The sequence below is a fragment of the Rhinoderma darwinii genome, chromosome 2, assembly GCF_050947455.1.
Source record: "Rhinoderma darwinii isolate aRhiDar2 chromosome 2, aRhiDar2.hap1, whole genome shotgun sequence".
In the NCBI taxonomy this organism is placed as follows: domain Eukaryota; kingdom Metazoa; phylum Chordata; class Amphibia; order Anura; family Rhinodermatidae; genus Rhinoderma; species Rhinoderma darwinii.
This window is the reverse complement of record NC_134688.1, coordinates 160255774-160281471: the sequence shown is the minus strand read 5'-3', so window position 1 is coordinate 160281471 and position 25698 is coordinate 160255774. Positions and strand designations below refer to the sequence as shown.

General features: G+C 40.9%; 1 protein-coding gene across 1 annotated transcript in view; it reads left to right on the top strand.

Moving 5' to 3' along the window:
• The window catches only part of UGGT2 (UDP-glucose glycoprotein glucosyltransferase 2), a 382432-nt gene that overhangs the window by 16841 nt on the left and 339893 nt on the right, over positions 1–25698 (top strand). The window contains exons 7-8 of the mRNA XM_075852393.1: positions 18880–18952; positions 21487–21587. Coding sequence (XP_075708508.1) covers positions 18880–18952; positions 21487–21587 — 174 coding nt within the window. The remainder of the gene's footprint in view (positions 1–18879; positions 18953–21486; positions 21588–25698) is intronic.

The window sequence follows — 25698 nt, the reverse complement described above, 5'->3', positions numbered from 1 at the left end:
AATTTCTTAGGTGGAACCCCGTAGATACAGGGGAGATTATGACATTTTGGGGCCTTTGTGCTGCATATGGGGCTAGTGAAGCCGGAGATTAGGCAATACTGGAGTGCGGATATTTTGTACAACACTACAATTTACCGCATGGCCATGACACACACTCTCTTTGAAGCGATTTTAAATTTTTTGCATTGTAATCATAACTCACAGTGCCCGCCCCAGGACAACCCCACATTTGACCATCCATTTTAAATCAGGCCAATCATTGAACATTTCAGAACCAAATTCTTACATGTGTACACTCCTGATAAATATGTTTCCATAGAAGAGTCCCTTGTTCATTTTAAATGGAGGCTTAAATTCCACCAATACCTGTTTAATAAGAGGGCAAGGTATGGAATTAAATTGTACAAACTGTGAGAGTACCTCCGGGTATACACACAGGTTTAGGGTTTACGAAGGGAGGGACTTTATTATTGAACCCCGAGAATGTCCCCCGTCCTGGGGGTTAGTGGGAAAATAGTGTTATCACCTTTTATGTGGATAAATTCTACACCAGCATCCCACTATTTAGGTGCCTTTTTGCCAGAAGTACTGCATGTGGTACTGTGCGCAAAAATCAGAGAGGCCTCCCTAAAACACTGCTTAGCCAAAGCCTCAGAAGGGTTGAGAGCAGTGAACTATGTAGCGAAAACATTTTGTTCGTAAAATATAAGGACAAGAGGGATGTCCTTATATTGACCACAATTCAGCGGCAGTACCCCTGTCCCTGAACGAGGTACAACCACAGTGACCCACAAGACAGATTTCATCCTGGGCTAGAATAAGTACATGGCCGGAGTTGATCTCTCTGATCAAGTACTGAAGCCGCGAAGTGCTCTGCGGAAAACAAAGGTGTGGTACAAAAAGCTGGACGTGCACATTGTACAGATGGCAATGTATAATGCTTACGTGCTTACCCAATGTGCAGGCCAGACTGGGACGTTCCTTAATTTTCAAGAGGTGGTTATTAAGGCACTTCTATTTCAGAACCAGGCAGGGGAAGGCTTAAGCACTGGCCTTCCCAGTATTGTCCACGTGTTGTATGAAGGCAACATTTCCCCAATGAAGTACCTCAAACTGCAAAGAATGGAGGGACACAAAAAAGGTGCAGTGTGTTCCAAAAGGGGAATTAGAAAGAACACTATTTACCACTGTAAAACCTGCCCCAAATAACCAGGCCTGTGAATCAAGGATTGCTTCAAGCGTACCACACATCCATAAATTAGCAATTTCATCCTTCACTTACCCCTTCATTATACCAAAAGTGACATTGCGTCCACTCACAAATCCTAGCTCCAAAAGCCAAATGGCACTTCTGAGCCCTGCCCTGTGTCCAAACAGTAGTTTATGATCCCTTTTAGAGTATTTCTGTACTTGGGAGAAATTGCTTTAAAATATGTGGGGTACTTTTTCTCCTTTTAATCTTTAAGGTATTACTTGTGGTAATTCATTTTTTTAAGCGCAAACTATGTTTTATTGGAAAAAAAATTAGATTTTCATGGACTACTTCCAATAATTTCTGCAAAAAACCTGTGGGGTAAAAATGCTCACTATACCCCCTAGATAATTTCCTTGAGGGGTGTAGTTTTCCAAATGGGGGCCTCTGCAGTCCATTCCTGCTAAATTTGAGCTCCAAATGGCGCTCCTTCCTTTAGTTTATGACCATGAGAATATATATATATATATATATATATATACATACATACATACATACATACTGTTGCAGCTCTGTAACAATTGGTCTTCTTCTCTCTCTGTCAGCCTGGATCGCTGTGAGGGGAGAGTGAGGAGGTCTATAAGGTTATATTCACACGACAGTGGAAAAAAAAAGGCAGTTAAAAACAGATCAACTGTCCGTTTTGCTTCAGGACTCCAAATTTTCATCCATTTTCAGTCCGTCTGGAATTTATATCGGCCATTTGTCATCCGTCTTTCATGGCCGTTAAAAAAAAAAAAAACCTGATGAATTTAATTAGTCAGGGTATTTTTTGTCCCAACCCCCTGAAAACACCACAGTCCCATGTAGATAATGCCGCAATGCCCCTGTAGATAATGAAACTGTGCCAACTCTAGATAGTGCCACACACAGTGCCATGTAGATAGTGCCAGTATCCCCTGTAGATAGTACCCATATAGTGCCACAGTGCGCGTGTAGATAGCACTACACTTCCCCCTGTAGATAGTGCCACTGGGGGCTCCCTCTAGGAGCAGATTCCACGGCCAGAGCCAGGGGCGTAGCTAAAGGCTCATGGGCCCCGATGCAAAAGTTCTTATTGGGCCCCCCACCGCAAACTTCTCATGGCCGACGGCCCGCAGCTTTCAGCTGCATCGCTGGGTCTCCTAAGTGACCCAACAATGCAGCACTAGCAGCCGGGGGCGTCACTAAGGACTTAAAATGTCAGGGGAAATAACCCCAATACATATGTGTCTGCCCAAAAAGATTGTATGTGTGTATAGGAGATAACCTATCTATAGCACTACAACCCTATAAACTATGGATAGGATTAGATACATTGGCTCAGCAGACAGTATCACACATGATAGGATTAGATACAGTGGCTGAGCAGACAGTATCACCCATGATAGGATTAGATACAGTGGCTCAGCAGACAGTATCACACATTATAGGATTAGATACAGTGGCTCAGAAGGCAGTATCACATATGATAGGATTAGATACAGTGGCCCAACAGAAAGTATCACACATTATAGGATTAGATATAGGGCCCAGCTCGCTGACATTGTGGCTCCAGCGCTGGACCCAGGAAAGGTAAGAATAATAATTTTGCTTCTTTATGTGTTTTTTTACATGTTCGGTTGTTGGACTGCGTCGGATTCGAGGACTACTTCAATGACGGCGTTTTTTTATTCTCAATAAAATGGTTAACGGGGGTTGTGTTTTTTTATTTCAATAAAATATTTTTTCTATGTGCTTGTATCTTTTTAAACTTTATTATCACCGCCTTAGTAATGGCCGCTGGCTGATTGACAACCTCCATTACTAAGGCGGGGCTTAATGTTAGCCGGTGCAGAGGCCAACACTAACCCCCATTATTACCCCGGTACCCACCGCCAACAGGGGTACTGGGAAGAGCCGGGTACGAACCAGTACCCGTCCATCTGTAGTGACGGGCAGGCACCGGGGCGGCCGCAGGCTGGTAGTATTAGGCTGGGGAAGGCCAAAAACAGTGGCATCTACCACCCTGGTAATGCTGCCTGCTGCTGTGTTGTATCTGGCTGGTTATGAAAATTGGGGGGGACCCCACATCGTTCTTCAAAATTATTATTTTTTTTTTTTTTTAAATGACGTGGGGTCCCCCCCATTTTTCATAACCAGCCAGATACAATAAAGCAGCAGCAGCCTAGCATTACCAGGGTGGGAAGGGCCACTGTTTTTGGCCTTTCCCCTCCTGATAATACCAGCCTGCGGCCACCCCAGTGACCGACCATCACTACAGATGGTCAAGTACTGGATGGTACCCGGCTCTTCCCAGCACCCCTGGTGGCGGTGGGTACCGGGTTAATAAAGGGGATTAGTGTTAGCCGCTGCACCGGCTAACACTAAGCCCCGCCTTAGCAATGGACGCTGTCAAGCAGCCGGCGGCCATTACTAAGGCGGTAGTAATATAGTTTAAAAAAACACAAAGACATAGAAAAAATATTTTATTGAAATAAAAAAAAACCCACACAACCCTCATTAACCATTTTATTGATAATAAAAAAAAAAAAAAAGCCGTCATCGAAGTAGTCCTGGAATCCGACGTAGTCCAATGACTGAACCTGTAAGAAAACACACAAAAAAAACCGATTAGTAACACATGTGTTAGGCTTAGATACAGGGCCCATGTGTGATACAGTCTGTGGGACCCTGTATCTGAGCCTATCACAAGGTAGGCTTAGATACAGGGTCCAGCAGACTGTAATCTTATACAGTATAAGATTATCTAAACCTACAGTGTGGCAGGCTTATATACAGGGCCCATCAGACAGGATCACCCATGGGCCATGTATCTAAGCCTACCATGTGATTGGCTTAGATAAAGGGCCCAGCAGACAGCATCACACAATCTGTGATCCTGTCTCATGGGCCCTCTAAGCCTGCTACATCGTAGGCTTAAATGGGTTGTGCAGTCCCTAAACATTGATGGCCTATCCTTAGGGTAGGCCATCAATAGCTGATGTGTCGGGGTCCGTCTCCCGGGACCCGCCAATCATCTGTTTTGAAGGGGCCGCAGCACTCGTACGAGAGCTGCTTCCCCTTCATTTCACTACTCGCTCACACTGTGAATCGCCAACACCGATTCACAGTGTGACCGGAATGAAGTGACCCGAATGAAGGGGAGCTGCTCTCGTACGAGTGCTGCGGCCCCTTCAAAACAGCTGATTGGCGGGTCCCGGGAGTCGGACCCCGACAGTCAGGGCTACTAATCTAATCTAATCTAAGCTTCCTCTTCTGCCACGGCGGTAGTTCTGCATAGCGCTGTGACGTCATGCGCTGCGCACAGCGCTTGACGTCAGGACCTCCGCTGCGATCCGGAACCAGGAAGGTAAGTACAGTCTGTTACTATAGTAACAGGGGCCTGCGGCCCGAGTTACTATAGTAACTTTTTATTGACGTGGTGCGGGGGGCTGTGGGCCCCCCTGGCTTCGGGGATCGCAATTGCGACCGCTGCGACCCCTATAGCTACTCCAGTGGATAGAGAGATAGATATGAGAGAGATAGATATGAGAGAGATAGATATGAGAGAGATAGATATGAGAGAGATAGATATGAGAGAGATAGATATGAGAGAGATAGATATGAGAGAGAGAGAGATATGAGAGAGAGATATGAGAGAGAGAGAGAGAGATATGAGAGAGAGAGAGAGAGAGATGAGAGAGATATGAGAGAGAGAGAGATATGAGAGAGAGAGAGATATGAGAGAGAGAGAGATATGAGAGAGAGAGAGATATGAGAGAGAGAGAGATATGAGAGAGAGAGAGATATGAGAGAGAGAGAGATATGAGAGAGAGAGAGATATGAGAGAGAGAGAGATATGAGAGAGAGAGATATGAGAGAGAGAGATATGAGAGAGAGAGATATGAGAGAGAGAGATATGAGAGAGAGAGATATGAGAGAGATATGAGAGAGAGAGAGAGATATGAGAGAGAGATATGAGAGAGAGATATGAGAGAGAGATATGAGAGAGAGATATGAGAGAGAGATATGAGAGAGAGATAGAGATATGAGAGAGAGAGAGGGTTATGAGAGAGAGAGGGTTATGAGAGAGAGAGGGATATGAGAGAGAGAGAGATGGATATGAGAGAGATAGATAGATAGATTATACTTAGTCTGTTATACTAAACAGTCAGCCCTGAAGCGTGACTGCTCAGCATGACAGACATACACAGTGAAGGGGTTAATAGCTGCCTTACTAGCAGTTACTTGCATACATCGGGTGTGGGGTCAGAGAGCAGCAGGAGTCAGGATTCCTGGGAGGAGACAGCATACACACGATCTTCTTGATGTGGCCATTCCTTTCCCTCTGCACAGGCCACGAGGAAGAGGGAAACAGCTAGAAGCGAGCTGATTGGCTGGACAGCACAGTGGGCGGGCAAGATTCTTCCCCCTCCGTGCAATGACCATTTCACCGCCGAGCTGCCACCAATGCTTTAAAATACATTGCTGGGTCTCTTTTCTACCCCAGCAGGGACCCAGCAATGCAGAGGAATCATTACAGCACTACTGTGCTACTGTGGTGAGGGGGGCCTGCGGGCCCCCCCTAGCTGGGGGCCCGGTCGCAGTTGCGGCCGCTGCGACCCCTATAGCTACGCCACTGGCCAGAGCATTGCCGATGCCCTTAAATACACTGCCCATATATGGAGGGCTCCCTGTAGTAATGGAATCCCTCACTCCGGGATTGCTTTACTTATAACAAAGGCCAATCAAATGTGTAGTTACATTATGTCATTTCACTATTTATATACATGAACATTCCTAGTGCTTATACTGACTGGCTGGTATCTGGTCAGGGCAGCTGCATTCAGGTCTAGTTCTTGATCCAAGTTTATATCTCGATAATAGTTTTTATATGATATTAGCTAATCCCAGTTTTATTTACATTTGTTGTTTGTGTGATCAGGTTTTTTTTTCCAATTAATATAATAACGAATATAATGTATTTAAAATTTAAATTCTGTATTCTGCAAACCTGTCAGCAGACTACAATTTGTTTGTCAGAGAAGGCCTGTAATCTATTGATAATAGGAAAGATGGGTGTCTGAATTTTTCAGATGTTCCTGTTCTATAATCCAAAATGCTGTTACTAGCTCTCATAATAAGATTATACTGGGAATTTCTGCCGTTTCCTAAGGGTATGTGCACACGATAACTACATTTACGTCTGAAATTACGGAGCTGTTTTCAGGAGAAAACCGCTCCTGAATTTCAGACGTAAATGCATGTACTGGCGTTTTTCGCCGTGTCTTTTACGGATGTAATTTGGAGCTGTTCATTTGAAGTCAATGAAAAACTGCTCCAATTGTGTCCCAAGAAGTGTCCTGCACTTCTTTTGACGAGGCTGTAATTTTACGCGCCGTCCTTTTGACAGCGACGCGTAAAATGACAGGTCGTCGGCACAGTACATCGTGAAGCCCATTGAAAGTAATGGGCAGATGTTTGCCAATGTATTGGAGCCATTTTTTCAGACGTAATTCGAGCCGTAAAACGCCACCATTACGTCTGAAAATAGGTTGTGTGAACCCAGCCTAAATGATAAAAACAAAGTGGCTATGGTATTAGTAAAGCGAGGTTATGATGTACCAAACCTTTATTAAACCGTATGCAGAATAATGTCTTGAGCCTACATTAACTATTAGGGTATGTTCACACGGAGGAATTTTGCGGTGGATTCCGCTGCAAAATTCCACCTCCCATTAATTTCAATGGGAGTCGGATGCTTAATTTTCCCGCTAGCTGATTATTTCAGCTTTCGGGGAAAAAAAGCATCCCGCTCGATCTTCAGGCGGATTCTGCCTGAACCTCCCATTGATGTCAATGTGAGGGAGGGCAGGAATAGTTCCGCGGCGCATTTTGAGGCTGGGTCCGCCACGCAAAATCCGCCGTGTGAAATACCTTAAGGCTGGGTTCACACAGAGTTTTTTGGTGTGGAAACCGCTCCGTAAAACTCACAAAAAAACCGCCTGAAAATGCCTCCCATTGATTTCAAACCGGCTCGCAGGAGAAAGAAGGGACATGCCCTATCTTCAAGCGATTACGCCTCTGACTTCCTATTGACATCAATGGGAGGCAGAGAAAGCGTATTTTGCGGCGTTTTATGCCCGCGGCGCGCAATGGCCGAGGATGAAAAACGCCGCCAAAATCGGCGTGCAGGCAGAGGAAAATCTGCATCAAACTTCCAAACTGAATTTTGAGGCAGCTTTTCCGCCTGCAAAAAACTCAGTGTGAACTAGTGTATTGTTAACTAGCAATATTTATTTCAAGATCAAAAACCACTGACTGGATATAAAGCGTATTTACTGCATAAAAAGTTTGTATCAATTCCTCTTTATTTTCAACATATCCGCTTGCTGAAAACATATACAGACCTAACGCATTTCACAGGTGAGAGTCCTACCACTGCATTCAGTCTGGAGAATCCTCCACGAGTTAAAGGAGTTGTCCAGGCAGGGGGCTATCCACAGGACAGGTCATCAGTTTGTAATCGATGGGGGTCCGACACCTGGACTCCACAACGATCAGCTGCCTCCGGTATCAGAAGTTATGCAGTGGTCGGTGCCGGAAGCAGATGGCTCCGGTCATAGTATAGCGGCCGTACTGCAGCTCTGCTCCTACTTAAGTGATTAGGTGCAGAGCTGCAGTAACCCAGCACCACCACTATATAATGTAGCAAACTATCAGGACAGGAGAGAGATTTGTCCTGCTGTGTTCACAGAGCATTATCTGGATTAGAAACCATTGTAGCAGTCTATCAGGGTTGAGACGTAATAGGTTTGTACAGGTTTACAGGAAAGATCTTAAAATCGGTGTAGAATTGAAACGTTTAAGTATGTTAGAAAGTTGCAGAAATTTTTGTTCTACAATAATTAAGCTTTATGAATAGAAACCTGGAAACCTCCAATATATTAGCCCGTTAGTGACCGCCAATACGCCTTTTCACGGCGGCCACTAATGGTCTTTATTCTGATGCATACGCCTTTTCATTCCGCTGCATCAGAATAAATAAACAGACCAGGGAGCCATTAAATCTGCCTGCTCTCAGCTACCAGAGGTAGCTGAGGGCTGGGGGCATCCCTGCTTTAACGGGTGAGATAGATATCAGTATTGATCTCACCCGTTTAAGCCCTCAGATGCGGCGCTCAATAGCGAGCGCCGCATCTGAGTGGTTTTGGAGAGAGGGAGGGAGCTCCCTCACTTATCGCATCGGCACCTGACAATAAGATCGCCGGGTGTTGTGTCTTCTATGGCAGCCAGGGGCCTAATAAAAGCCCCCAGGTCTGCCTGTAGTGAATGACTGCTAGGCCATGCCAAAAGTATTGCAGTGTATTAAAAAAGCGATCCAATGATCGCATAGTAAAGTCCACTGGTGGGACTAGTAAAAAAAAATGAAAAACCCACTTTTTCCCCTACAAAATGCTTAATTATTAAAAGAAAACCAAAATAAAGCAAGAAAGTTACACACATTTGGTATCGCCGTGTCCGTAACGACCCCAACTATAAAGCTATTACGTTATTTAACCCGCAAGGTGAACGCCGTAAAAAAATGAAATAAAAAATTAAATAATTGCTGTTTTCTGTGAATCCTGCCATAATTTTTTCTTTTGCTAAAATGTGATCAAAAAGTCGCATCTACTCCAAAATGGTACCGCAAAAAAAAAGCCCTCATACAGCTGCATCGGCAGAAAAATAAAAAAGTTATGGCTCTTCAAATATGGAGACAAAATCAAATAATTTTGAAAAAAAAAGTGTTTTTACTGTGTAAAAGTAGTAAAACACAAAAAAATCGACACAAATTTGGTATCTTTGCAATCGTAACAACCCGCTGAATAAAGTTATTGTGTTATTTATACCATACGGTAAACAGCGTAGATTTAGGACACAAAAAGAATGGCAATATTTAACGGGGTTTTTTCTATTCCCCCCCCCCCAAAAAGTTAATAAAAGTTCATCAATAAATTATATGTACCCCAAAATGGTGCTATTACAACTTGTCCCTCAAAAAACAAGACCTTATACAGCTATGTCGACGCAAAAATAAAAAAGTCATAACTCTTGGAATGCGACAATGGAAAAACGTAAAAAATAGCTCGGTCTTTAAGGTTTAAATTAGGCTGGTCATTAAGAGGTTAAATTATTTATTTTTTTACACATAGTGGATTTAGCGAATATCTAATCAAAATTGCAAATCCAGTTGTAGGCAAGCTGGGGATAAACCTCGGAGGATGAACAGATAACTGTTTTAACTCTTTATTATGTGTAGGGTCTTCGTATTCTTCACAATACAGTCACTCCTTGCTGTGTTCACCGCCTATTTTGAACAAAGTACCAACAGTTTAAAGAACACAGCTAAGAGTTTCCAGTGAGTATCCGGAGACTGCTGTGTTTATTAGCTTTAATTTGTAAGATTTTAACATTATATGCATATTTTTTTTATACAGAGTCCTTTACTTTTCCATATAGGCTTTATATAAAACGAACAAATGATCAGCTATGCCATTACGTTCAGTCAGTAAGATGGTGACTAAGCACAAGTATTCATATTTTAGAAACACTTGCCATGCCTGTGTATTTTTGTTTTGGGAGTTTCATTGACCTTTCATGTACAGGCAATTTTCAGGTACAGTTTTTCTCTAATAATGTGGTGTGTCCAAAAGTCCTATAGACCAAAACCAAAGATTGCAGTAAATCAGATGTAAATTACTTTCTGCCTCGCAAAGCACTAGATCAAATCGAAATGCTCATGTTTTGTCTACTAGAAGAGAGCAGCCAGCCCTTTGGAAAGGACACAGAAGGACACTGAATTCTTGACACATTAGGCTTCACTGTTACCGTAATTATGTTCACTGTACTTTGTTCTGACAAGTTTCTCCACTCTATGTACAGACATTTCTTCCCAAATGCTAACCTATTGCTACATGATCTTTTCTACATAATCATGTGCATTCTCTCATCCTTAGTATTCATATTCTGTTTAGTGTGTCTGTGCCACGATTCTATGCAGCGCTGCCCTTTTCAGATTGGTAGGCTTTTCTGTGCTCTGCTACCCTCTGGTGAAGCTCTTTAAAACTTTTAATAAGATGTTTTGTTAGCTCAACTATTTAAAAGTCTTGTCTTGTTAAAAATGATTATCTTAGTAGCTGTTTCTCCACCTTGTTTTCAGTATGCTCATTGCTTTGTAACAGAATATGGGCCAACCTGATTGACTTAAAGGTTATGGGCACCATTGCACTGAATTTATTTTATTTTTTCAAGATTAAGCAACTTTGTTGCAACATTGTGCTTCTGTAAACATTGTGCTTCTGTAAACATTGTGCTTCTGTAGAGTCTGTGTAACTCCTTCACATAGCAGGTGACCGCAAATTCTGACATAAATGAAACATTGCACTGCTCCTGGCGGAGGCTGCTTTCTCTGCTCTCTCTACCTTCTCTCAGTGTTAGAGATAGCAGCAGGGAGATGGAGGAGGTTGTACATGGCTGATCAGATTTTTTCCTGGTCAGAGGTGAATACAGCCTTTAAGGGTCTTAGAGGAGTCTGAGGCTTCCCAATTGTATACAGTAATAACGGTCTGTTGGTACTTTGTAACCCATCTGCAAGCTGGTCAGTCATAACGTGGGACATTCTGTAGTGCCCACAATTATTAATGCTTCTACTTTTACTGTTAATTTTTTATTTCTCACTTCTGTTATTTATATTGTTTTCCATTGGCACGAGTTTACCTTGCCCTTCTATAACATTATTTATTTCTTTTATTTGTTTGATTTCGGGTTTACACTAATGTGGTGGTTTTTGGGTTCTAGGCTGTTGGCCAATTATTAATTCAAGACAATCTTTTTATTTTTTTACATCAGAATATAATTACATTTGCCCTTTGCTTAAAAAAGGCCAAGGACAATAAACCTCACTAAAACCAGCACTGTAATTCCGAGCTCCTGTAGCAGCACACAAGGAATCCTTGGTCTGGGCAATTTAAGGCTCTAATTCAAAGGGAACCGGTCACCTCTGTTATGCTGCCCTCAGTGACTCCTCTAAGTAGTGATTGACACGCTGATTTCAGTGGTCTGTCATTTATGTGCTAATTTTAAGCCGTTTTAGACTTGCTCTTTAGTCTTTGCAATATGAGTCAGCGCTGCTAGAGAGGAGTCTGGAGTATTCATGAGCTGCCGCTCCCCACGCCCTGCCACCAGTGATTAACAGATTTCTTGCTATGCGCAGTAATAGGGGAAAATCCCTCAATCAGTCGTGGGTGGCGTGGCAGCTCCTGAATACGCTTTTGGCTTTTAAGCCCTATGGACACATTTTGCGTGTACGTCGGGAGCTTTCCCGGCGTACATGCTATAAACAGGGCCAAAACGTAGTGTGCACAGAGCCTAAGTTCTCAAACAACTTAACATTAGCACATAAGTGACAGACGGCTGAATTAAGCTTGTCTGTTATTACTTTATGCTGTTCTCAGGAAGGGTAGCATAACAGAGGTGACTGGTGCCCTGCAAGGCTCTTATGTCTTAATTTACTCTGTTAGCAAACAAAGTGGAAAATGAACTTGAGTCTTGAAAATGGCATGGGGGCACCCAGACCTCCTGTTGCGGGTGGTAAGAAGTATGGTTGTTTTAAGCAGCACCTGAAAGGGGCCTAATTTTTATCCTTGATATGAGGCCCATATCCTCTATGCCACTGCATTCATACAGTTTAAAAAAAATGTGGAATTACCTGGATTTCTGCATTGATTACTAATAAAATGGGGTCTGATTGTTATCTAACGCACAATTATAGAGAAACGCAATCAAATTAAAGTAATAAAACACAAACCGTTGTAGTTTTCATGTCTTTTATTAAATATCTACAGTGCAGGGAGAAAAAGTAAGTGAACTCTTGAGTTTGATCACCTGTAGCAGGGGCATTGCCCAGCGTCTTATAGGCTGCATGCAAGGGGTGGCTGTCAAATTTTAGCACACTTCACTGGCCCATAAGTCGCAGCCAATTCTAAATCTATTTACCTCCATCTGACGTATAAAGGCGGCAGGGGGTAATTGGGCTTTGAATACAGCCGTCATTAAAAGGTGACGGCAGCTGGTGGTAAAGTTTTCATGCGGAGATCACACCTTTTTTATTTTTTAAAGCTCATATTAGAGGAACATAAAAATATAACAAAAGTTGTCAGTCATACACTAATATTGTTATTTCTTGGCTGTTCCACCACTGATGGTTTTCTGGGTCCCCTTTATAACTTCGTGCCATTGAGTATTGTCCTTAACGATCCCACATTACAAGACAGACATGGCCCCAGATTATAAATAGATGCATCAGGGGACCCTGGAAACAATCAATGGTGGAACAGCCATGAAATCGCAACGTTAGTGAATCATATGCATTTAATTCACATACAAGATTTATCCCAAAAAAAATGCAGAAACCACTTCAACTAATGCATTTCTCTAGGTTCCTTTTACATTGCCCGAGAAGGGCCGTGAAAATTAGCGCTGATCCACAAAACAGCTCATCGAACTGCGCTCTTTTGCTCCTTTCACAAGGAGCTATGATCGGTTATGTATGGGGATGAGCGATGGTTACTACAAACGTTCATCCCCATACATTTCCATCATGTCGGCAGCAAATCTTCCTGTATACACAGGGTGATGTGATGCCGACTAGCGACCATTTTATTGGCTGCGTAAACGAGCCAATTAGCCAATGAATGAGCGCTTGTTCATCATCAGCTGATCGTTGCACTGATTACACAGGTAAAAGATTGGAAATAATTATATCATCGATCACATCTATCGTTGTTAGCTGTATTTTGCCTATCAGAGACACTCAGGACCAGCGTTCATCTAAGCTGTCAGTCCTGCAGACCTAACGGATTTAGCTTTGTTGGCAAGATGCAGCTTGATAGAATACATAGATGCTGTATATGAAAAGTAAGATTTTTTTTAAAGAAAAAATAATTAAAAAGTTGTTTAAAATAAAACATTGATTTATTAACAATAAATGGCTTAAAATGTGTTTTTACTTTTTGAGATACATCTGCTGTGCATTAAAAATAAATTTTAATAAATTTACAATCTAGTTCCCCCCACCCACCATAAAAACGAATTAACCCCTTCCCGACATCCGCCGTATATATACACGGCGCTGTCGGGAGGTGCTTCCCGCAAAGCGTCGTATATGTATTGCGCAGTGATGGTGCGGGCTCAGAAGCAGAGCCGGCACCATCACCGCGGGGTGACAGCTGTATTATACAGCTGGCACCCTCTTGTAACTGCCAGGACCGGAGCTATTCTCCGATCCGGCAGATTAACCCCTCAGATGCTGCGCTCAATAGATTCACGCGATCGGCAACCCAGTGATGCAATCGCTGGGTTGCTGTGGCAATCAGACGCCATAAAATGGCGTCCGAGTCTGCCTTGTACGGGAGCCGATGAGGACCCGCCTGCGGCGTGTCCTCATTGGCTTGCTGTCAGTGAATAACTGACAGCGCTAATACACTGCACTACGTATGTAGTGCAGTGTATTAGAGTAGCGATCGGGGCATCGGGCCCTCATGTCCCCTAGTGGGACAAGTAAAAAAAAAGTAAATAAAAATGTGGTAAAACAATAAAAACACACACATTTCAAATAAAAATAAAGCTAAACTGACTTTTTTCCCATAGTAAGTCTTTTAAAACCCGTAAAAATAAAAAAAACGATACATAATTGGTATCGCCGCGTCCGTAACGACCCAAACTACAAAACTATTATGTAATTTATCCCGCACGGTGAACGTGGTAAAAAAAAAACCATGAAAAACAACGCCAGAATCTTTGTTTTTAGGTCACATCTCCTTCCAAAATATGCTATAAAAAGTGATCAAAAAGTCACATTTACTCCAAAATAGTACTAATAAAAACGACAATCCGTCCCGCAAAAAATAATCCCTGACACCGTTTCGTGCACGCAAAAATAAAAAAGTTATGGGTCTTAGAATATGGCGACACAGAAAACAAATGATTTTATAAAAAGTGATTTTATTGTGCAAAAGCTGCAATACATAAAAAAAACTATATAAATTTGGTATCGCCGTAATCGTATCGACCCGCAGAATAAAGCTAACATGTAATTTAGGGCGCACTGTGGTTGCTGATAAAAAAAACAATAAAAAACGATTCCAGAATTGCTTGTTTTTGGTAATTTCCTTTACCAAAAAATGAAATAAAAAGTGATCAAAAAGTCGTATGTGTTCTAAAATGGTACCAATAAAATCTACAGCCCGTCTCGCAAAAAACAAGCCCGCACACCGCTCAATCAACGGAAAAACAAAAAAGTTATGGCACTAGTAATGCGGTGATGAAAAAACATCTCAATGTGCAGGCCGGAGGGGAACATTCCTTCAGTTTTAGGGCCCTAGTATTTAGGAACTAGGAAAGGGAAGGGACATAGCACATCCGCTGGAAGCGAGGGTGCCCGTATTATACCAGCGCAAAACTTTCCCAGTAATATTTCCCAAACTACGAAGGAGAAAAAGTCCCCAAAAGGTGCAGAGCGTTACAAAAGGGGGATAAGAAATAAAACCGTTTATCAGTGTGACACCGGCCTGCACATAACGGATCGCTTCACATCGTAACACACATCTATGGATAATTGTATTATTTACCCCATTATTATACCCTCTTATTATGCCCTGATGTACTCCGCACAGATTACATATACTCTGATGTACTCCGCACAGATTACATATGCCACACATTATAAACGGAAATACCAGCAAAACCCCAAACAGAACTATTACCAAACAAAATCCATGCTCAAAATTGCGGTCTTTCCCTTCTTAGCCCTACAGTGTGCCCAAACAGCAATTTATGGCCACAAGTAAGCCATTACCATACCCGGGAGAACCCGCTTAACAATTTATGGGGTATGATTCTCTAGGGGCACAACATATTGTGCGATGAATGGGCAGATCAGTGGAGAAATTGCAATTTTCACTTTGCACAATCCACTGCGTATTCATTTCTGAAAAACACCCGTGGAGTCTAAATTGTCACTACATCCCTTGATAAATGCCTTTAGGGGTGTAGTTTCTAAAACGGGGTCACTTTTGTTTGGTACATCAGGGGTTTTGCAAATGCAACATGGCGTCCGCAAACCATTCCAGCAAAATCTACGCTCCAAAAGATAAATACCGCTCCTTTTCTTCTGAATGCTCCCATATATGTAAACAGCTGATTATAACCACATATGGGGTGTTACCGTACTCGGGAGAAATTACTTTACAAATGTTGGGGTACTTTTTCTTCTCTATTCCTTGTAAAAATGAAAAATGTGTATCTAAAACTACATCTTGTTGGAAAAAAAATTTTTTTTTCATTTTCATGCCTTAATTCTAATTAATTCAGCAAAAAACCTTTGGGATCAAAATTTTCACTATACCCCTAGATGATTCCTCAGGGGGTGCAGTTTCCCAAATGGAGTCACTTTTGGGGTGTTTCCACTGTACTAGTACTACAGGGGCTCAGCAAATATGACATGACATCACCCAGAAACAATTCCAAAATCCAAATGGTGCTCCTTCCATTCTGAGCCCTACCGTGTGTCCAAACAGATGTTTGTGACCACATGTGGGGTATTGTTTTACTCGGGAGAAGTTGCTTTACAAATGTTGCGGTGCTTTTTCTCCTTCAGTCCTTGTGGAAATGAAAAAAAAATGCCTAAACCTACATTTTCTTTGAAAAAATGTAGATTTTCATTTTCACAGCCTACTTGCAAAAATTTCTGCAAAAAACCTGTGGGGTCAAAATGCTCACTATACCCCTAGATAATTTCCTCAAGGGGTATAGTTTCCAAAATGGGGTCACTTGTTGGGGGTTTCCACTGTTTTGTCCCCTCAGGAGCTTTGCAAATGCGACATGGCCTCCGCAAACCATTCCTGCTAAATTTGAGCTCCAAGAGCCAAATGGCGCACTTTCCATTCTAAGCCCTGCCGTGTGTCCAAACAACCGTTTATTACCACATGTGGGGTATTGTTTTACTCGGGAGAAATTGCTCTACAAATGTTGTGGTGCTTTTTCTACTTTAGTTCTTTTGGAAATGAAAAAAAATTAGCTAAACCTACATTTTATTTGAAAAAATGTAGATTTTCATGGCCTAGTTCCAAAAATTTTTGCAAAAAAACTGGCCGGTCAAAATGCTTCCTACACCCCTAGATAAATTCCTCGAGGGGTGTAGTTTCCCAAATGGGGTCACTTTTGGGGGGTTTCCACTGTTTTAGTTCCACTAGACCTGTTCAAAGCTGACATGGTGCCTAAAATATATTCTAATAAAAAGGAGGCCCAAAATCCACCAGGTGCTCCTTTGCTTCTGAGGCCGGTGCTTCAGTCCAGTAGCACACTAGGGCCATATGTGGGATATTTCCTAAAACTGCAGAACCTGGGCAATAAATATTGTGTTGCATTTCTCTGGTAAAACCTTCTGTGGTACAAAAAAAATGGATTCAAAATGAATTTCTGGAAAAAAATAATGAACTTTGTAAATTTCACCTCTACTTTGCCTTAATTCCTGTGCAATGTCTAAAGGGTTAAGAAACTTTCTAAATGCTGTTTTGAATACTTTGAGGGGTGCAGTATTTAAAATGGGGTGACTTATTGGGGGTTTCTAATATCTAAGGACCTCAAGGCCACTTCACAACTGAACTGGCCCCTGTAAAAATAGCATTTTGACATTTTCTTGAAAATGTGAGAAATTGCTGCTAAAGTTCTAAGCCTTGTAACGTCCTAGAAAAATAAAATGATGATCAAAAAACGATGCCAATCTAAAGTAGACATATGGGGGATGTTAATTAGCAACATTTTTGTGTGGTATAACTGCCTGTCTTACAAGCAGATACATTTAAATTGAGAAAAATTGTAATTTTTGCAATTTTTCACTACATTTTGGTGTTTTTCACAATTAAATACTGAATGTATCGGGCAAATTTTGCCAGTAACATAAAGTCCAATGTGTCACGAGAAAATAATCTCAGAATCGCTTGGATAGGTAAAAGCATTCCGGAGTTATTACCACATAACGTGAAACATGTCAGATTTGAAAAATGAGGCTCTGTCAGAAAGGTCAAAAGCGGCCAAAGAGGGAAGGGGTTAAAGGCTATGTTCACCATAGACATTTTGTATTTAAAAAAATAAAATAATTAAATGTGTGATTTGCACATCTTTGTAATTACATTTTATGAAAAATGCTTAGTATATTTTGAGACACAGCTGCTTTGTATACTGTATGCAGAGCAGCTGATTCTTGCGCTAAGATCTGAGTCAGTCAGGTCAGCAGGACTGACAGGTTCAGTGACAACGGGTGCTGCTTGTCTCTGACACGCAGGATCCACCTGCTACCTTTCACACCTGAGTTATAAACCGTCAGAGACACGCAGGACCCGCTGCTGTCACTGAACCTGTCAGTCTCGCTGACCTGACAGATACAGGATAAATGTATCTTTGATTGTCTTTAGGTAATGGAGAAAGCACATGTGAAACCCACACTTATAATCTCCTCTCTTTAAAGATTTCTTCCCATCTCAGACATTTGTCATATCCACCCGCACCTATATAAAAAAAGGGGGGGGGAGGGTCACCCTACCCCGTACCGCCTAGTAAAGCAGCCGCTGATTTCAGGCGGGGACTATGTGGGAGAGGTGGTCATGCATGTGTGCGGCTTTTTCTATTATGTTCTGTGGGATTTACAGGAACAGCCAATCAGATGGTAATATACCTTTAATTTAAAACCTTTTGCCAATTGGCTCTTGGAGAATTCATTAAAAAAAGGTTCCCTTTTTCTCCCTGCACTGTGGATTTTTACTTAATATGCTCAATAAAAGATCTGAACAGTACAACAGTTTGTACTTTATTAGTTTAGTTAGATTGTGTTTGCCTTTAATTATGACTTTGGCCTCAAGCACGTGACCGTGTTCGGTCCGTGATATACGGACCACATGTCTGCCACATTTTCCGGACCGCACACCGTTCAGGGAGCCGAGCTCCTAGCATCATAGTTATTGACCATATTAAGTAAAAATCCACAGTGCAGGGAGAAAAAGGGAACCTTTTTTTAATGACTTCTCCACGGTCGTGTGCATGAGGCCTTGGATAACAATCGGACCACAGTTTATTAGTAATCAATGCAGAAATTCAGGTAATGCCAAAGGGTTCACTTACTTTTTCTTGCCACTGTAGCTATTTGTGGTGAGATGTACAGTATATAAACACATACTGTGCCATTGAGCCTTCTGTAAAGGAGTAGCTAAGACTTCTTAGAAAATTAAGTGTTCTGATCAGTTGGTCGCAATAGACAACTGTTCCACTTTTTACCTGCACTAGTTTTTATACAGAAGTACAAATTTGTCTTTCAAAAATAATATGATGACTGAGCAACAGGTAGAGACTGAGGATGCTGACTGTACTCTCAAGATATTTGAAGGTGTAAGCGCATACTTTTTTTTTTTTGTCCATACTTTTAGAATGTTTGCGATTTCCTGACGAGTACAAGGTTTTTTTCCAAAAGTGATTTATTTGCCCCTTGATGGACCTATATTTTCCTGCTATAGTAATTGCATAAAATCTAGGAACTACTAATTGAAATGTTGTTTTCTGATTTGTAAATGCAGCCATGAATTCTACTGATAAGTCACACGATGGAATCGACGAGGATGTTCAAGGATTTTACTTTGACAAACTGCTGTAAGTGTACAAAACGGCAATTATAACACGGTGTTCGCATGTGGAATATTATAAAACTGCATGCGTGAGTTGACCTGTCTAAGCTATTCTTCTCTCTTATTCATAATTGTTAACACTAAGTGATAGAAATCAGAATGTACTTAGCATATTACAACTCTTGCTGCGCTCAGAATAATGAATGTAGCTCAAAAAGAGCTGCTGAAATGATCTGTTACTCTATCAGACCGACCACATGGTTAACTTCAAGCAGATTAGGTCTGGGTTCTGCAAGACACAAATTGAAGCCAAAGATGGCCTTATGTGTGGAACAGTGCTCAGTATGGCACTTTCATTTTCTGCTCCCCCCCCCCCCCCCCCCAAGTTTGGTGCACTGGCATAGTCTACAAGGTAACCATACCATAATGACCAATTATAAACACCATATAGTATGGTGCTTAAACCGTGCCATATGCTAACCAAATAACACTTTCATACAGTTGGCTAAATTATACCAACATTTATTGACCAAATAACAGCTCCATAAATAAAGTAATCTAATTACCATGCTATAAAATGTCTTAACACTGCTATGCTATGAGTATTAAGGTTTGTGGTGGTCAAAAGCTTTGGGTACAGGGGCATATACAATGGGGGGTGTCATGGGCTTAAAACCTCACCCTTGTTCACTCAGCCCTCTTGGCCCCCACTTTCCCCCTCGGGCTATTGTATATTTTACAGTCTGTATGTAATACGGTCTGCCATCTGCTGGTGAAAGGTGAACATTGCATAGGATATGTTTACAACAGATGTCCGACAGCATTACATACAGACAGCAGTGGGGAAAGCAGTGATGTCACCTCGCCTGTCTGCGCTGAGCCGTGAGCAGCCGTTCTTACAGAATGAATAGTAGAGCAGGGAACTGATGGTTCCATGCTCTACAATAGGATTCAACTGTATCGGCGTCCTGAGAACGCCGATACAGTTGAAACTGGGAATAAAGTGAAATCCGCAAGATGACCTCGGTTGTCTGTGCTCACTTTTGGTTTTTCGATTAATTGCCCAGCCCTACTTTTTGGACATATTCAATGTCAACAGCAGACTGTACAAGTATGTGCACGCAATTGCTCCTAGATAAGTGGTCAAGGCCCAAATTATAACACTGCAAAATAATGTACACAGTATCAAAAAGAGTCTCGCAGGGTAAGTAACTGGTTAGGTGCAGCCAACATAGTGCTAATCACCTCCAACGTTCCAGTAAGTATATATGTGTGTGTGTATGTATGTATGTGTATATATATATATATATATATATATATATATATATATATATATATATATGAGAGAGAGAGCGCAAACTCCAATATATCATGAAACAACTGAGGAAAAAGGAGTCCAAACACTATAATCAAAATAGAAAAATATACATTTTATTGAATACACTATAACAAAGCGAAATGTATAAAAACAATTTGAGGATCTAAAACAGGGTCTATATGAGGACCGCTCCACAGGATGACATTACTGCCAAAGAACAGTTAAAACACTGCATAATACATGTATGTATGTATCATAGACACGAAAATTATAATTTTGTCTTAATATTTAAACTGGACATACACACACTATTGATACCCCCTGAAGAAGCTGTATTAGCGAAATGCGCGTCAGGGCGCTGTCTCTTGTTGTGGACCACTTGATTACTTCTACTCACATGGGTAAGGTATCCTGAGATATGATCTGGGTATACTCTTTAGCTACTTGGTTGGATGTGTATTTTTATTACTATCTATCAGACCAGGTGGGTTTGGTTCATATGCCAATTTACACCCTCTTGATCTGTGAGTTATACAATGCTTATATACCATTTTTCTCTACCTGTCATGCTTAATGATTAACCTCTTCATTAATATTGCCGGATAGCCTGTCACACACTTTTTGTGTACATGTATTATGCAGTGTGTTAACTGTTTTATGGCAGTAATGTCATCCTGTGGAGCGGTCTTCATATAGACCCTGTTTTAGATCCTCAAATTGTTTTTATACATTTCTCTTTGTTATAGTGTATTCAATAACCTTTTATATTTTTCTATTTTGATTTATAGTGTTTGGACTCCTTTTTTCTCAGTTTCATGATATATTGGAGTTTGCTATATATATATATGTGTGTATATATAAACATACTAGAACGTTGGAGGTGATTTAACACTATGTTGGCTGCACCTAACCAGTTACTTACGCTGCGAGACTCGTTTTGATACTGTATACATTATTTTGCTGTGTTATAATTTGGGCCTTGACCACTTATCTAGGAGCAATTGCGTGCACATACTTGTACAGTGTGCTATTGACATTGAATATGTCCAAAGAGAAGGGCTGGGCAATTAATCTAAAAAAAACTAAATAAATGAATTCAGCACAGACAACCGAGGTCATCTTACGCATTTCGCTTTATTCCCAGTCTCAACTGTATCGGCGTCCTCAGGTTCTCATAGTTTAATGTATACAGTATGTAGCTTTTATTTAAAGCCCCTTGATTCTTTTTCTTGTATTTCAAGGCAAATGTACCCTGATCTGAAAGACAATTTGGTTGAATTCCGAAAACATCTTATTGAAAGCACTAATGAGATGGTGCCGTTGAAAGTCTGGGAGTTGCAAGGTAAGTGGAATGCTTAATCTAAATATTGCTTAGAGGGGTATGGCTTGCAAAACATAACAATGTTTATTTTGGAATATTTTTTTTTAAATGCTCCTGTGTCTAGATATTGTTGATACATATTTGTTATAGCACCCCATTGTATTCTGTTGATTCCCTTTCAGAACGTCCACCTAGTGTGTCCACTCCCGGTGAGTAGAAGCTGCTTCTAGTGCGCAGATTCCTATTGGCTGGCCAATAATCACTCCGCTGCTCGTGTACAAGCGGATCCAGGCAATGGCACTGAATTACATAGAATGCGCGTCCACTGGCGCTGCACACATTGGGTGGACATTCTGAGAGGAGGTGCCATAACAAGACACAAGCATTATTTTAAATTATTGCAGTAAAAAATGATTGTTTTACATGATTTGATAGAGAAATATAATAATTAATTAAATACCCTTTACATAGTTATTCACATTACACAAAGTGATGGCATATCGTTAGGCTATGTCATCACTTTGTGATCGGTGGGGGTCCGACTACCGAGACACCCACTGATCCGGAGATTGAAGGGGCCTTCTTTAGATCTGTGTCCCCTTCACCGTTTTTGTCTGCACAACATTGCCCCCGGTCACCTGCTGTAAAAGGAACTCCTGTTGAAATTAGAGCGCTGCTTCACAGGATAATCTTAGAAGGGGGCGCAATGCTAAATCAGCAATGCTTCCTCTTTATTTTCAGGATCGGTGGATGTCCCAGCAGTTTGATTCCCACTGATCACAAAGAGATGGCATATCCCAGCGATATGCCGTAACTTTGTTTTTTTTTTACAGTACTTGATGAAAGGGTTAGTATCACACAAATGGAAAATATCTACACATGTACAATATCATTCTCTGTTTTATTATATATCTATGTCCCTTGGTACTTTAATTACAGTGAATTTATTTGTCATTTAATTGACTAGAGCCTTTTTTAGATTGAAAATGCTATATACAAATCAGTCTCCCTTACCTGTGATCTAAACAGCTACTATAAAGAATATATTAACTCCGTATCCAGAAGTGTTGTGGTGTATGATCATGCAAATGCGGAAAGCATGGGGATTGTAAAGAGAGTTCAAATCCAAAAGTTACTTCTTGCCTCCCAACATGCACATATGACTGTCAGCATAGTGCAGAAAGCTAGTAGGCTACATCCAGATGTAGCAGAAGAAATTCACTGTGGATCTCTGCATCACAAACCAGGAAGGACTGAGAAAACTCAGCAGCAAGGCTGATAGGAAACGCCTGTCACTTTAAGATTGCTATGACTACACAAATTGTCTCAAATGTAATTTGATGAAAAACACGGTGGTTTTTTTTTGGGGTTTTTTTTTAAATTATTTTTGGGATTGTGACAAAATAAGGTTATTTTGGTACTTAATCCGAGTGTTTAGTGCCAGGAGAACTACAAATTAAGTTTAGGCTCACAGCAAAATGGATTTTTGGTCCTTTTGGACTAATTCAACATCAAGTACTTGCTGCAGCTGAATGGAAATATTTACTTTTAAGGTGAGTATATAAGGGTATGTTCCCACATGGCGTATTTGTTGCAAAAATGTCTGACCATCTCATTCATCTTAATATGATTTGCAGAAATTTCTACAACCAATCTGCCGCATGTGGATACACCTTAATAATAGTCACCACTTGTTAAACCATACTGTAAGTAAATACGAGTTCATGTGCAGGATGTGCGGTGATCCTGCAAAGTTAATTAAATAAAAGCCAGCAGTTCATTCTTCAGGAAATAATCGTCATTTATTGTTTTGCAACCTTCTACAAATAGTTGCCGATTTTTACATTTGTAAACTATAAGATCATTCTCAAGTGACAGTAGATTGACTTGTTAACTCTCTATTGGTGGTTACAGGACTTACTGCATCTGTAACACTAAAACATCCCGAGAGCTGCATATACAAATTTATTATATTTGCATTAAATATGCCTGTTTATATTCATGTAAATTCACATGCAAATAAGCGTGTGAATAAGAAAAAAACTGTATGATGAAATCTAATAGCAGGTCTGATTTATAGTGTTTTTTTGTTTTTTTTTCCAACAATGTAATATTCCTTCTCAAATCCTTTTCTGCACAAATTTATTTGTGTTCATTGCAAAATGGCGCTCTTCTTTTCATGCTAGTAAAACCTACATACAGCATCGGACTGTGGTTCTTTGTGTCTACCAGAGGCAATTATTATAAGGGCTCACCCTCCATCTATACAGAACACACCTAAGACACATGATCAATAAGGGCCAATGGGTTGTTTGTTCATCAAACTATCTTCAATAGATCCTACTGACAAATGATTGGCGCCAAATGGGGTTGTCTCCTCTGGTACCCTTGTGGGCCAGTTTGATCCTGCCTAAATAACACACAAAGCAGGTAGTCAGAATAGTAGTCACAGACTGTGAGATGCCTGGATGCTGAATCCTTTATAACTTTATCTACTTCTGCCGGTTTTTCTCACTGTTGGTTAGAATTTTTACATTTTGCCTCTACTGGTTACCAACATATCCATCTTTGTGTCCTTATTGTCCAAAAAAGCTTTTTTTTTTCCGAACATGTCCTGCCAATTGAGTGTATGTACTAGTATATTTAGGACTTGGGATTCTACCCCTCACTATACAGTATGTTATTATTGCCCTATAGATCGCTTGTCAAATTCTATTAAGGCCGTTTTTTCTGTGTGTTTCAGATATTTGTTCCAGAAGTCATGTCATTAAAATATTAAGGGAATTAATGTTTATTAGGCTTTGCTGGAAATATTGTTTGACAAACCCTGTTGACTTTAATGGCACTTACTACTAGAATTGTCACTTCAGTCTATAAAAAACAGCCCCCTAAGTGTCTAGGAAAATAAAATGAATGTCTCCCCAAAGTACACTGTAGTCTAATGTTGCTATGGTAACCACATATTCTCGCAATTACAAAACAGTGATTTTTAACGCTAGAGAAATCAAACATTTTTTTCCCTTTTTAAGAAGAGCAGACAATGCTCAGGAGGCAAAGTTGTAGCATTATGTGAGTTAAACTCTCATTAGCTTGTAAAGGAATAAATCTCGTTCATGTGTCATTTTACATTTAAGTTGATGTATATATGTTAGTCCTTACGGTAACTTCCTCAGGTAAAATACTGTATTTCTATTTCTGTTACATGGATCATAGCCCTTTCACTGGTAGGTCTTCTATGGAACAGTAATAGTGAGCCAGTATTTTGTAGAGAATAAACTGATATATTTCTTCTAAAGATATGGCCCTGGGCACATTCTTCTTTTTTTTTCAAAAAAATTTTTTATTTAAAAATCGCGTTTCGAAACAAATTTTAAAGCCATTTATTCCCAGTAAGATTTTCTCCTCTGTATGAGTGTTTTCTCCTAATCCGAGTATAGACCCAATGGTGTGACTATAGGAGTGACCTACACATCAATACAGATATATGTAGTGAGTGAAGAAGAATAAGTGAGGAGTGGGTGTATCTCTTTATGCTTGTATTTAATCTAGGTGACTGGATAATCTAAGACCACTCTCCATAACCAAAACAAGCAAGTCTGAACTTCAAGCGGCAATTGTCACCTTTCCAGCCTGCTTTCTTTTTCGTGGCCATTTGCTTTTCTGTTATGTTCTGTTTTTCTCGCTATTCTTTTCCTAAGATGGAATTGCCAGATCCGGTGCATGACCGACACCAATGGCACCCTACGGAACTCGTCATGATGTCCGTCGTTTTGTTGGACAAAATAGCACTGCATGCTGCACTATTTTCTCCAGCAAAAATGAAGGAATCTGCAACAGAGGCGCCTAACAGAGCCTCTGACACAGATGTGAACAGAGCCTCTGACACAGATGTGAACAGAGCCTCTGACACAGATGTGAACAGAGCCTCTGACACAGATGTGAACAGAGCCTCTGACACAGATGTGAACAGAGCCTCTGACACAGATGTGAACAGAGCCTCTGACACAGATGTGAACAGAGCCTCTGACACAGATGTGAACAGAGCCTTACTGTTGGCTATATTTATGTAACTACAGATCAGTAAGATAACTATGGTAACTTTAGATCTGAGGGTCTCTCAAACTGTGAAGCG